At 56.1% G+C, this 13932-nt stretch overlaps 1 protein-coding gene across 2 annotated transcripts in view; it reads left to right on the top strand.

Moving 5' to 3' along the window:
* The window catches only part of PHF21B (PHD finger protein 21B), an 83281-nt gene extending 74589 nt beyond the window's left edge, over nucleotides 1-8692 (top strand). For both annotated transcript variants that reach the window (XM_070453495.1, XM_070453496.1), the window contains exons 8-13: nucleotides 119-173; nucleotides 1813-1835; nucleotides 2787-2945; nucleotides 4415-4490; nucleotides 4808-4911; nucleotides 6658-8692. In XM_070453495.1, coding sequence (XP_070309596.1) covers nucleotides 119-173; nucleotides 1813-1835; nucleotides 2787-2945; nucleotides 4415-4490; nucleotides 4808-4911; nucleotides 6658-6876 — 636 coding nt within the window. In that variant the 3' untranslated portion in view covers nucleotides 6877-8692. The remainder of the gene's footprint in view (nucleotides 1-118; nucleotides 174-1812; nucleotides 1836-2786; nucleotides 2946-4414; nucleotides 4491-4807; nucleotides 4912-6657) is intronic.
* The last annotated feature ends 5240 nt before the right edge of the window (nucleotides 8693-13932 follow it).

Raw genomic sequence — 13932 nt, 5'->3', positions numbered from 1 at the left:
GTGTCCGGCTGGAGTCCAGAGCCCAGGGTGGGGAGACCATCCCAGGTGAGTCCTGGGCCGGGTCCGTGTCAACCGAGGAGGGCCCCCTGTCATTCAATTTGGTTTTCTGTCTCTGCAGAGGAAGCGACTGGCGTCCAACTATCTCAACACACCCCTGTTCCTCACAGCAAGAGGTAAGGGCTTCTCCTGCAGGGCGGCTGTGGGGCTGGGCTGGGCCGCACCTCCTTGCGCGGGCCGCCGCCTGGCTACCCGGCCTGCCCCGTCTGCAGCCACGGCTGGACAGCTGCTCTCCAGTGGGCAGCACATCACAGCTCCCCGGGCCCTCCGCGCCCCGCTGCCCTCACGCTCACCTGGCACATTACCTCCCTGAGCCTCGGTGTGCTGGTCTGTGTAAAACCAGCCCTTGACAGTGCTGGCCTCTCAGAGCTGGGCCAGGGACAGCAGGGTGAACGTGACAGCACTGTGTGACCGTCGAGTGCGGTGCACACACAGGAGCTGTTCTTCCCACTCGACAGTATAATTTCCAGAAATTAGAAGGAAAACTATTTTTGAGATCATTAAATTATGTGGTTTGGCCATCCCTCACTGGAATGGAAGTGGGTTATGGTTGGAAGTGAATTGACAGTGAGTCACTTTGAGAGATCCCTAGACCGATGTTTTCTCCACTGGACAGCTCACTGCTGTCATGTTCCTCAGGGAGCTTAGGGGCCATGATGAACCTCTTTCTTGATGGGTTCTGGCCATGACCAGGGCAGAGACTTTACTCCCATGATGCCCTGGGTGAGGGCCCAGGAGTCACTGGGGCCTGAGATACTCCCAGCATGCCCCTGGTGAGGACCCAGGAGTCACTGGGGCCTGAGATACTCCCAGCATGCCCCTGGTGAAGACCCAGGAGTCACTGGGGCCTGAGATACTCCCAGCATGCCCCTGATGAGGACCCAGGAGTCACTGGGGCCTGTGATACTCCCAGCATGCCCCTGGTGAAGACCCAGGAGTCACTGGGGCCTGAGATACTCCCAGCATGCCCCTGATGAGGACCCAGGAGTCACTGGGGCCTGTGATACTCCCAGTATACCCCTGGTGAAGACCCAGGAGTCATTGGGACCTGAGATACTCCCAGAATACCCCTGGTGAGGACCCAGGAGTCACTGGGGCCTGTGATACTCCCAGCATGCCCTGGGTGAGGACCCAGGAGTCACCGGGGCCTGAGATACTCCCAGCATGCCCCTGGTGAAGACCCAGGAGTCACTGGGGCCTGAGATACTCCCAGCATGCCCCTGATGAGGACCCAGGAGTCACTGGGGCCTGTGATACTCCCAGTATACCCCTGGTGAGGACCCAGGAGTCATTGGGACCTGAGATACTCCCAGAATACCCCTGGTGAGGACCCAGGAGTCACTGGGGCCTGTGATACTCCCAGCATGCCCTGGGTGAGGACCCAGGAGTCACTGGGGCCTGAGATACTCCCAGCATGCCCCTGGTGAAGACCCAGGAGTCAGTGGGGCCTGAGATATCCCAGCATGCCCCTGGTGAGGACCCAGGAGTCACCGGGGCCTGTGATACTCCCAGCATACCCCTGGTGAGGACCCAGGAGTCATTGGGACCTGAGATACTCCCAGCATGCCCTGGGTGAGGACCCGGGAATCACCAGGGCCTGAGATACTCCCAGCATGCCCTGGGCGAGGACCCAGGAGTCACTGGGGCCTTTGATACTCCATCATACCCCTTCCACACTGGACTTTGTGGACTCTAGTCCTGATCGGTGCTCCCCATGGCCACTAACATGTTCTCCGCCCTTCTTCCCTGTGCTAGCCAATGAGGACCCCTGCTGGAAGGTACGTGTCCGTTGGTCTTCACACCTGGGTGGGTGGGACATGCTTTCCATAGCGCCCAGGTAGGGTCAATCCTGGCAAGGGATCGGGGCCCCAGTGTCCTGCTGCTGTGAAGTGGAGCGGTGGGTCTGGGCCCCACCCTCGGTGCTGAAGGCTTTGTACAGCACCAGTCCACTTTCCAGCCTGCCCCACAGAGTCGGGCATCGCCACAGGGCTCAGCCCACAGTTCAAGCAGGAGCCCTCCGGACGCAGGGGCCCCTGGAGCTGTGACAGCCCACAGGGCAGCAGCTGATGCTGAGGGCCAGGGGGTTGTCTGGCCCTCACTGGTCCTCGTTCCCCACCTCATTAGGGACTGGACTCAGATCTCAGGGTCCCACCCCATACACCTACGTTTCCGTGACCCTTTGAAACCCCACCCAGCACACACACACCACGCCCCTGCTTCTCAGGGTGTTTGCTGAGTTCTTCAGAGTTTATTCAGTGTTTTTCTTTACTAAGTTACAGATCTAGTTCTAAATTTCCGGTCCCTTTGTGCCACAGTAAGCCACTAAAAAGCAACATGTGATGACATTTCCATTAGACCATGTTGTTTGCAGCCCTAACCCTGTGGTGTCGTGGGTCCATGCCAGCGGGGGTAACGTTTGTCCACAGCCACCCTGTGCCTGGACAGCCAGGGCATGGGGACCAGAGGTGCCGTGAGCCTGAGTCCTGCTGCGAGGAGCCCACAGGCCTGGGGGCCTTGGCTTTGAGTCAGGAGACAGGGATGCTCCTCCTGGTTTGCAGGCCCATGCTCACCTCACTATCCCCTGTCCTTTGGGCTTAGTCCTCTCTCCCAGAGCTGCTGAAAACCCTGGCGGAAGAGCTGGGTCCCAGGCAGGTTGGGCTGGCAGCTGCCTGCCCCCCGCCCCTACTCCCAGTCTGCCGACCTGCCTCCCACCCTTCCATCTCTTCCAGAATGAGATCACCCACGATGAGCTCTGTGCTGCCTGCAAGCGAGGGGCCAACCTACAGCCCTGTGGCACGTGCCCGGGGGCCTACCACCTCAGCTGCCTGGACCCGCCCCTGAAGACAGTGCCCAAGGGCATGTGGGTGTGCCCCAGATGCCAGCAGAAGGTATGGGAGGCTGTGTCCGTGTGTGGGCGACCCGACCCTCACCCTCTCCCTGAACTCCAGGGCCCTCCCTCACCGGGCACATCATCTAAGGCTGCTTAAACCATCCCTGCTTCCTGGATCATCCCCACCGTGAGCAGAGACGGGGAGGGCCAGGCTGGGGCGGGTTGAGGGGCAGGGGGTGAGAAGAAGGGCTGGGTAGAGAACCAGGCTTTGCAACCTCAGCACAACTGACCTTTGGGACGGGATGATTGTTGTGGGGGGCTGTCCTGTGCGCGTAGGGTGTTCAGTGGTGCTCCTGGCCTCTGCCCAGTAGATGCCAATCATAGCCCCCATCATGGCCATCTCAGACACTGCCGGTTGAGGACCATGGGTGTACAGTGAGCAGAGGTGTCCCTCTGCAGCTGACTTAGCGATTCCAACTTAGTGTACTAATAACACAAACCACAAAAAATAGCACCAGGTAACACGTTAGAAAGTCGCTCAGTTGTGTCCGACTCTTGTGACGCCATGGACTATACAGTCCTTGGAATTCTCCAGGCCAGGATGCTGGAGTGGGTAGCTTTTCCCTCCCCCAGGGGATCTTCCCAACCCAGGGATCAAACGCAGGTCTCCCACGTTGCAGGCGGATTCTTTACCAGCTGAGCCACACGGGAAGCCCAGATCTTACTGATAGCAACATGCAAATGAAAAACCATCAAGTTAGCAAAAATGGTAACATTCCCTTCTGGCAATGATGTGGTGAAATGAGCACTCTTAGACGTTGCCTTAGTAATGTGCACGCCCTTTAAACCTGGCGCCTTGCTTCGAGCAGAACCTATGGGACAGTTCAATGCACGAAAGTCCTCTGCGGAGAGAAGTTCCTCAGCTTTCCTTCATGAAAGGGAAGAAAATAGGGCAGCCTGGCTTCCCCACAGAGAGTTGGTGAAGTAGATTCTGGCACTTTACTCAGAGAGATATTATGGCGTCACTGAAAATTATATTTTTTTACAAGGATTTGGGGATTCTTTGGGACTTGTTCACTATGTGGGATTATGTTTTTAAAAAATTAAAAAAAAACAGGTTTTGTAGCTGCTGTTTTAGTTTGATCATTAGCCATCTGACTGAGAAAAACAGGGTGCAGAATAGAAAACCTGGGCGAAAATACTTTTAGGTGTTAACATTGTGTGTGGCTGGGTGGTGGGAAATTTCAACGCTGTTCTAACAGTATGCTTTTCTATAGAGTGTGTTACTTGTAAAATCATTGGGGAATCCTCTTTATTTCAATGAGGAAGCTTCTTTATTTCAAAGAACACTCTTGTTGAGTTCCCATTGTACTGGGTTTTGTGGGGACCTGAGGAGGTGGGGGTGTGGCAGCCCAGAGAGCTCGTGCCCGTGCCCCTGTCCCCCCGGTCCCCCCGCCCCAGGTTCCTCAGCCGGAGCGCGGCAGGCCCTGGGCTGTCCGCTGGCTCAGTCCCCCATCTGCCCTCCAGGCCTTAAAGAAAGATGGAGGTGTGCCCTGGACCGGGATGCTGGCCATCGTGCACTCCTACGTCACCCACAAGACAGGTGAGACACCCGGGCAACTGGGAAGGGGCAGCGACGCCCTTCTGTTCAACCCCGCCCTCGGACTGCTGGACTCACTTTGGGCCCAGCAGAGGCTGTTCTGATCCAAAGCTCTGGAAGGAGGGAGCCTGGGACTAATCCTGAGTGGACCCGGCAAGAGCCTCTGGCTCCTGCAGGAGGATGTGGCCAGAGTGACCTCTAGGGACGGACCCAGGACTCTTCTTGCCTCTCCTGCTCAGCCTCGGCCCAGCCCCGGCTGGCCTGCTGCTCCCCGTGGGGCCTGGAACCCAGGCCCTTTCCTAGTCCTCCCTCTCTCCTAGTCAAAGAAGAGGAGAAGCAGAAGCTGTTGCAGAGGGGCAGCGAGCTCCAGAGCGAGCACCAGCAGCTGGAGGAGCGGGACCGGCGCCTGGCCTCGGCCGTGAAGGTGTGCGGCGCGGGCGGGTCTGCCTGGGCACCACGGGGTGTCGCAGATCAAAGCGTTGCTCTCTGGCTACTGAGGCCCCAGAGAGGACAGACTCAGCAGTGTCGTTCAGGGGGTCAGCAGGTGGAGAGGGCAGCTCTGCGACTCCGTAGACACATAGTTATCAAGCAGCTGGACATCTGGCTCTGCTCCTTCTCAGCTCTGTGACCTCGGCAAGGCCCCGTCTCTGAACCTCAGTTTCTTCTTGTATAAAGGAGACATGGTGGTTTCTTCTCTGTAGAGTGGTGGTAAATGGTGATGATGGCGGTGATGGTGATGATGGTTGTAGTGATGATAGTGATGATGGTGAAGATGTAGTGATGGTAGTGGTACTGGTGGTGATGATGGCGGTGATTGTGGTGATGATGGTGGTGATGATGATGATGTGATGATGTAGTGATGGTAGTGGTACTGGTGGTGATGATGGTGGTGATGGTGATGATGATTTTGATGATGGTGGTGATGATGATGATGGTGATGATGTAGTGATGGTAGTGGTACTGGTGGTGATGATGGTGGTGATGGTGATGATGATTTTGATGATGGTGGTGATGATGATGATGGTGATGATGTAGTGATGGTAGTGGTACTGGTGGTGATGATGGTGGTGATGGTGATGATGATTTTGATGATGGTGGTGATGATGGTGGTAATGGTGATGATGGTGCTGCTTGTGATGACGGTGGTGATGGTGATGATGATTTTGATGATGGTGGTGATGATGGTGGTAATGGTGATGATGGTGGTGATGGTGATGACGGTGGTGATTGTGGTGATGATTTTGATGATGGTGGTGATGATGATGATGGTGATGATGTAGTGATGGTAGTGGTACTGGTGGTGATGATGGTGGTGATGGTGATTATGATTTTGATGATGGTGGTGATGATGGTGGTAATGGTGATGATGGTGGTGATGGTAATGATGGTGGTGATGGTGATGATGATTTTGATGACGGTGGTAATGGTGATGATGATTTTGATGATGGTGGTGATGATGGTGGTAATGGTGATGATGGTGGTGATGGTGATGGTGATGACAGTGATAATGTAGTGATGGTAGTGGTGATGGTGATGAATTTGGTGGTGATGATGGTGGCAGCAGTGTCAGGCCCTGGTAAAACTCCTTAAACGTCATATTTCATTTAATCCTCTCAATAACTCTGTGAAGAGGCCCTATGATTATTCCTATCTTGGAGTTTTGGACACAACCTCAGGAAGTTGAAGTTATTTGCCTGAGCAGCAAATGATTCAAATTCTAACTACTTTACTGTGATGCCATGAAACCTGAAAGGCTAGAAAAAGCCGTGAACACAGCAGGCAAGAGAAAGAGCAGAGAACTGGCCAGCAAGCTCAAGGTCTTTCCGAGGGGCTGCAGTTGAGCCAGAGCAGGCTCCATGCTTCCTCCAGCAGGAGGAGGGAGTGGTGTGGTCAGCTGGGAGCCCCCCACCCACAAGGGAGCACATTCCCACGTCCCTGCACACACACACCATTTCCAGCCCTGAATTTTAAACCAACTTCTCCTGTGGATCTGACTGCCATTTAATTCCTTTTTTTGCTTCTGGCTGGGGTGTGAGGCCCTCTTCCTGGTTTCTTTCAGCCTCTGCGAGGGAAGGGAGGGGCTTTGGGAGAAGGGGTTAAGTGGTGGCTACCCCAGGGGCCTGCATTACTAAGTGCTGACACCTTTCTCTCTGACACCTTCCCCGAACAGAAATGCCTGGAGCTCAAGACGAGCCTGCTGGCCCGGCAGAGGGGCACCCAGTCGTCCTTGGACCGCCTGCGGGCCCTCCTTAGACTGATACAGGGTGAGCAGATGCTCCAGGTCACCATGACGACCGCCAGCCCCACCCCACTGCTGGCAGGGCCCTGGACCAAGCCCTCAACAGCAGCCATACACTCTGCCCTCCAGCACCCCCAGGGGCAAAACTGACCCCTGAGGGGCCCGCTTCACGCACGGAAAGCCACTGGGACCCTGCTCGCAAGACCTGAGGGTTCTGTCAGCCTTAATTCATACACACTATGAATCTCAGACAAAACTAAGACCAGGAAAGAAGGGCGGAGGAGCTGAGTGAGAGTCGGGATGGAGTCCTGCCCGCTTCCCGTCAGAGGGGACGCCCGGAAGCCAGCTGGGGGTGCAGAGTCAGCTCCCCGCTGCTGGGGGTGCTTGTCCAGGCCTCCAGTTTCTGGGCACAGCTGTCTCCTCGGCCTTGAGTCACCCCCGCTCGAGAGAGCAGGGCCGAGGCGCCCTACGTGCTTGCGGGAGGGGAGCCGAGGACACGGCGTAGCTGAGTAGTAGAGCTAGTTGGAGCGAGAGGTGGGTAGCAAATCTAGGTAGACTCCGCCATCTGCCCGCCCTCACGGGGCCGCCAGGCACGCACCAGGCCTTCCGGACGCCCGCCCCGTCGTCAGTGTTATTAGCGTTCAGAATCGCAGCTGTTTAACTCGAAGGACGGACGCTCCGAGGGGTCGGACGCTGCTGTCGCCCGGCCTGCCTCTGTCTGGCCCCTGATCGCGGGGGCACCCTCGCCTCGCGCCTCCTCCCACCTCTGCTGACTTTTTGGATTCATCTTGCCCTCGGTGTCTCTGGGCGAGATGGCGCTGCAGCCATGCTGGGGAGGCGTTTGGCAGGTTTTCCATCTGGGGTTGAATCGTTCACCCTAACGACCGAAGCCTTTTCTTTTCTCCTTTCGAAGAGCCGATAAGATATTCCATTCCTCTTTTCTTGCCAGTACAGACACTATGCCAAAAAAATAACTTTACATTTTTGTACGGCATTTTTATTGTGAGATAATTTAATGTGAAGGGGACTTGGTGACTTCGCTTCCCGCTCACCGGGGTCTCTGCTGCCAGGGATGAAAGGAAGCCCCCTCGGGCAGAGGGGGAGGCTGCCAAACTGGAGAGGCCCAGAGCGGCTTTTAAGAAGTGGGGGGAGGGGGGAGGGAGAGAGACCAGTGGCCTCGGGAGACTGGAGGGTCCCTCTTCTCGAAGTCTCCTCAAAAGCGGAGGGAGGGTGCCCGCCGTTGTAAAAGGGCTCCTGCGCCTGGGGTGGGCTGTGCAGGCTGGTCACGCCTTGCGGCTTCTCCAGTCCCCGAGGGACTTAGAACTTAGCACAACAGGATGAGCATCTGGGAGCCATGGGGCTCCCACCCCCAGCATATCACACGGTGCCGATCGCAGTGCACGCGTGTGCGTGCGCACACGTGGCCCCAGACACGCACACACGCACGCACGATGCCAGGTGCCCGGCAAGGAGGCTGGCTGGCACCCCACACAGCCCGCTAGCGGTCCCTCCTGTCATTTCCACGACTCCGGGAGAAACTGTGCTGTACGATACAGATCTATTTTAATACACTCAACACTGGGTTGAACAAGATTTTTATATTCTTTTATTGATGAACAAAGTGAACTGTGAGACACACGTCTTATATATTGGTTACTCTAGATGCCAATTATGCATTACCGCGTGGCTTGCAATGTAAATGTCTTCAGGTTCCTTTTTTTTTTTTTAGTTGGTTGGTTTTTCTTCTCGGATGGATTGAATTCTGTTTTTAAAGAAATTGTTAATGGGAGGATGTGAAAGGTTGGACCCGGGAGGGGTAGCTGCCGATGTGTCCTGAGACTTAGTTTCTTTTTGGACCAGGGAGGACCGTCTGATGGCTAGTGAGGATAGAGAAACAGTGTTTGTCTTAAATATGCCGATGTAGTTTCCTTCTTACGATGCATTAAACTCGATGGATGGTTTCAGAGCCCTGTGGTTTGTTTCCTTGCCTTCAACAGAGAGGCCTCGGGGAGTACGGGGGTGGGGGAGGCAGGGAGGTGGGGATTGGAGGGGCTAAAGGTCAGGGTCCTGCCATCAGCCCACCCCAAAGGGAGGGAAGGAAGAGAGAACCCTGAGGGGGGCCACCATGCACAGATCCCCCAACCCCGGGGGGTGCAGGCACCCCTTTTAGAGCCAGGATTGACGATGGCAAGTAACAGAAGCTCAGACCAGGCGCCGTGCGGAGCCCAGGGGCCATGTGCACACTGCTCCCCCCCTCCCCCCCCTGCTCCTCCTCTCAGGATCCACGTGACCGCTGTCTCTGCCTCCCGGTCAGCGTGGCCCCAGTCTCAGTCACACTGGGAAGCCAGACCGCCTGCATCCTTGCTCCAGATGTGATGTAGAGGCCTCTGGTTGGTCCAGCTGGGTGAGGAGCCCATCGACGGGCAGTCAGCTGTGGCCAGAGAGTGGGTGGAGGACACTGACTGTCCGCTGGAGTCCCCAGCGGGGTCTGCGGCAGCCAGTGCTGTGCGTTCCCCGCCCCCCCGCTCCTCCCCTGCCCGGGCCCAGGTACCGGAGTCAGACCGCTCTGGCTCCGCTTTTGGTCCGTGTGTGGCCCCCACTCCTCCTGAGTCCTCACCGGCCTTGTCCCACCTCCTGGCTTTCTGTGTATCTGTGCTGGTGTCTCCCTAGCCTTCGTCTCCAGCCCAGACCTCTGCCATGGACTCCCGCTGCCCACGGCCAGCCCCACTGATGTCAGCGGGCATCTCAGACGGCCTGGTATCCCCCAAGCCAGCCCCTCTGTCCCAGGGGAGCTCACCCTCCTGATAGCGTGGGCCGGCCTCCACCACGGTCGGTGGTCACCTGTCAGGTGTGCTTTCAGAACTGTAGCAGGTGTGCTGATTACTGTGTCACCACCCACACCGCGGCCTTGGTCTCACCATCCTCAGCCTGGACCACCGCCGCCACCGTCTCCGCACAGTCACCTCCTCCATCCCGCGCGGCCGGTGTGACAGTGCCTCTGTTAGATCCCCGCATTTCCTCCTCCCTCAGCAAAAGCTCAAGTCCTCAAGGCCGCAGGTCCTGCCTCCTCCCGCCCCTTCAGCATCCCCTCCCGCTCCACTCCACTCTCACGGCTCTGGTCTGGCCACGTGGCCTCTCTGCACCGCCTGGAACCCCCTGGGCCTGCGCCTGCCACAGGCCTCTGCACATGCAGTGTGCTCACCCATGTGCCCCTGCCCCCCGCCATCTCCCTGAGCATCTCCCCCACTCGGGGTCTTGACCACAGTCCCCTCCAGGACAGCCGACCCCAGGCCCCCTGACCAAGACCCAGCGTTTCCTCTCCTTCCTGGCTCTGACTCCTGGGACGTTCATGACCTGCCATTGGTCACCTTTGTATGGTTTTGTCCGCTTCACAGAGGCAGGGAGTTCAGAGGCTGGACATGCGAGATGAAGGTGTCAGCGGCAAGGCTGATTCCTCCTGAGGCTGCGGGACAGACTCTACTTCTGGCCGCCGTAGACTCATCACCCGTCCCTGCTCCGCCTGACACTTCTCCCTGTGGGTGTCTGTGTCCACATCTTCCTTTTTCATCAGGACAAGTTGTACAGGATGAGGCTCCACCCCAGTGATCACACATAAACTGTGTCACCCTGCTTCCGAATCAGGTCATGTTCACAGATCCTGGGGGGCTTGGGACTTCAGCGTCTTTTGTGGGGGACACAACCCATAACAGACACCTTCTGTGGGTCCTCTGAGATCTGCTTCTCTAGGTTTCTTCGCCCAGGACCACCCAGGGCTGCCCCCCTGGCCTCGTCTTCCCCCGCGCAGCCCACGTAGTGTTGTCCTGCCCAAGACCCCGTTCTCTGATGGCCGACTGTGTGCCCGCCCCACCTGGCTCCTTCCTGGGACCTGCTCTGACATGTCAGCCCCTCCCAGGGGACTTGAAATGCCAGAACGTAAAGGGGGACACACCCAGGTCACACGGCCAGCAGGTGGCTTTATCCCAGTTCGTGGTTCCTGGACACTCTGCCTCTCTGGACGCTGGACACTGGTCACGGGGGGCCCGTGTGGATGGCTGGAAGAGGCCCTAACTAAGTCGCAGGCACGCGCACTCCGGACCCGGCTAGCTGGCCAGTCGGGGGCTGCAGATGGTGACCTGGCCCCTGGGTGGCCCCACCGAGCGTGAGGGGACAGACGAAGGGGCACAGGCTGGCCAAATGCTCCTGACCACACGCTGCCCGCCCCTGCCCTTTCAGCCCATACTGCCTGTCCCATGGGGGGGGCAGCGCTCCTTACACTAGACTCTGCTGTGCCCCCACCATCTCCCAGACCCCCCGGGGCTCCCCGAGAACAGCGCCTGCAGTGTCTGGTGATGCCGCTTGGGGGGTCCTGGTCCCCACCTCGATATCCTGCCCTCCCCTGAGCAGCAGCTCAGGCTGTGGCTGGGGGGCTCCCCAGGGACCCCCAGGCACACCCCAGGGAGAAGTCTGAGCAGGTGGCTGCAATCTGAGACTGTGAGACCACCTTGTCAGGCCACCCCACTCTCAGCCTGTCCTGCTTCTGGCGGCCGCTGCTCACCCTACCCCCATCCCTTGCCTCTGGTCCCCCGGGAGGACCCCACACCAGGCCGCAGAGAGCTAGGTGCTGGCTGTGGCTTCTGCTACCCTCACTGGCTACCTTCTGCTTGGTGAGGACCCAGCACCCACTCCAAGACTCTGGTTTCCAACAGAACGGAAGGACTCCCACCCACCCGCAGGCAGCTATGATCGGGTCCGTGTGGTCGTCGGGTGGCAGAGACCCATTGGTTACAGTAGCAGCAGGCAGGTTCCTGCAGGGTCGGGAAGCCAGGCGGGGGAAGGCTGGCTCCGGGAGGGTGTGTGCGGAGGTGCTTCCACCCCCAGCTTCCCCGACCCCCTGGTGTTAAGTCAGAAGGAGGAGGGGTCCCCACCACCTCCACTGCTGGGGCTCTTCGAGGTGGAGGCATTGCCCAGAAAGCGGGGGGCAGGGGCAGCCTGGGGCGGGCCGCCTCTGGAAGCATGGCACTGGTGTCACAGCAGGCTCGTATCAGCCCAGAGAATCACTATGTGCGTCACTTCCAAATTCACAGTCACTAACTTCGCGTTTATTTCCTGACCACGCTACGTGGCATGCGGGATCCTGGTTGCCCGACCAGGGGTCGAACTTGCACCCTCTGCGGAGGAAGCACAGGGTCCTAACCACTGGACCTCCAGGGAAGTTCCTCAAAAAATAATAAAAGTTCCTTTATTATCATCTCCATTCTCCTATTAAACTTATCCAATGGGTTTCTTTTTCTTTCCTGTTTGTAAAAGATAGTTTTAAATATTGTATTTCACTCTTACAGAATTCCCCTGTTTTTAAAGATTTCTATTTTTGTTTTTCACTGTGATTTCCTCTCTTTTCATTTACTTTAAGCATATTTTCCTTTATGAACTTGAGAGTGTGTATAATAACTGCTTTAACATCCTTGACTGCTATTTTCAACACCTGCATTATTTTCAGGTTGGTCTCCATTGATTGTTTCTTGAGGTGGCGCTAGTGGTAAAGAGCCCGCCTGCCAATGCAGGAGACATAAGAGACGTGGGTTTGATCCCTGGGTCGGGAAGATCCCCTGGAAGAGGGTATGGCAACCCACTCAGGTATTCTTGCCTGGAGAATCCCAGGAACAGAGGAAACTGGCGGGCTACAGTTCATGGGGTCACAAAGAGCCAGACATGATTGAAGCGACTTACTGTGCACACATCATTGATTATATTAGACTGGATTGCATTTTCCTGTTTCTTTGTATGATGAATAATTTTTAACTACGTCTTGGATGTTGTGGGTATTATGTTGTAGAGACCCTGGGTTCTGTTATGTTCCTTTGAAGAGTGCTGGATTTTGCTTGCTTTAGCAGGCATCGAACTTGGGCCCTAACTGCAAACTCTGTCAGCTGGTGGGTCAGACCCCACTTCAGTTCTTTTATCATTAGCTGGTGTCTGTCCTCCATTTGAGACTCAGCGATCAGACAGAACTTGAAACGGGGTTTAAATGCTCAAAATACAGCCTCTCCCTGTCTGGCTCTCTCCCGTCCAGAACTCCCGACCCACCTCCTAGTGACCGTCCCAAACTCTACCCTCTGCTCTTTAAGCCAAAAAGACTGCTGTTTCCTAGTGTCGACACGGCCATTCTAACAGAATTGCTGACTTCGGCCCAGATCAGATTAAAAGCCCCACAAAGGAAGCCCATCCGGTGCAGTCACTTCTCCAAGTGCAGACCTCCCTCGAGTCTGTCCTCACTCATTCTCCAGGGCCTTCACGTTGTTGATTTCCTGTTTGCTCACCTGTGTTCTTCTGTAGTTTGTCTAGAGGTAACAGACGTTGTTGTGGAAAAGTCAAGTCCCAGGAGAGTTAGTCAGCCACATTGGAAGCAGAACACTTGGATATACTAAGAATCCTTAGAAAAACTTGAATGTATGTGTGTGTGCTCAGAGGTTCAGTTGCGTCCAGCTCCCTGTGACTCCATGAATTATAGCCTGCCAGGTTCCTCTGTCCGTGGAGATTTTCCAGGCGAGGATACTGGAGTGGGCTGCCACGTCTTCTTTCTGGGGATCTTCCCAATCCAAGGATCGAACCCTCGTCTCTTGCATCTCCTGCTTTGGCAGGTGGATTCTTTAGCCACCTTAGAAGCCGCTTAGAAAAACTTAGACTGAAGTAAGAGTTAAAGACCACTTTCCTACTCAATTTTAAAAAAATTCCTCCTGGGACTTCTCTGGTAGTCTGGTGGTTAAGAATCCGCCTGCCAACGCAGGGCACACCGGTTCGATCCCTGCTCTGGGAAGATCCCACACGCGCTGCAGCTCTAGAACCCCACACACATCAGAGCCTGTGCTCTGAAAACAAGAGAACCCACCGCAGCGAGAAGCCTGTGCCCCACCACTAGAGACTAGTAGCCCCCACTCGCCGTGACTGAGAAAGCCTGAGCCCAGCAACGGAGACCCCGTGCAGCCAAAAATTAAATAAAATTTGAAAAGGCCTCTGTATGTTGTTCCAGACGTGTAATATTTTCAATTCAGAAACTATTTATAAGAGTGGGGCATTTTAAAACTTTACACAAGCAATAGCACCCTGTATTTATCATCCTGCAACTTCTCCCCCTCTCCGCATAATACTAGAGATTCAGTCACATGGAAACGTACAGATCCAATTTATTCATTTTACCTGCAGGACACT

The sequence above is a fragment of the Odocoileus virginianus genome, chromosome 23 (assembly GCF_023699985.2).
Source record: "Odocoileus virginianus isolate 20LAN1187 ecotype Illinois chromosome 23, Ovbor_1.2, whole genome shotgun sequence".
In the NCBI taxonomy this organism is placed as follows: Eukaryota; Metazoa; Chordata; class Mammalia; order Artiodactyla; family Cervidae; genus Odocoileus; species Odocoileus virginianus.
This window is presented reverse-complemented; position numbering and strand designations above follow the sequence as displayed.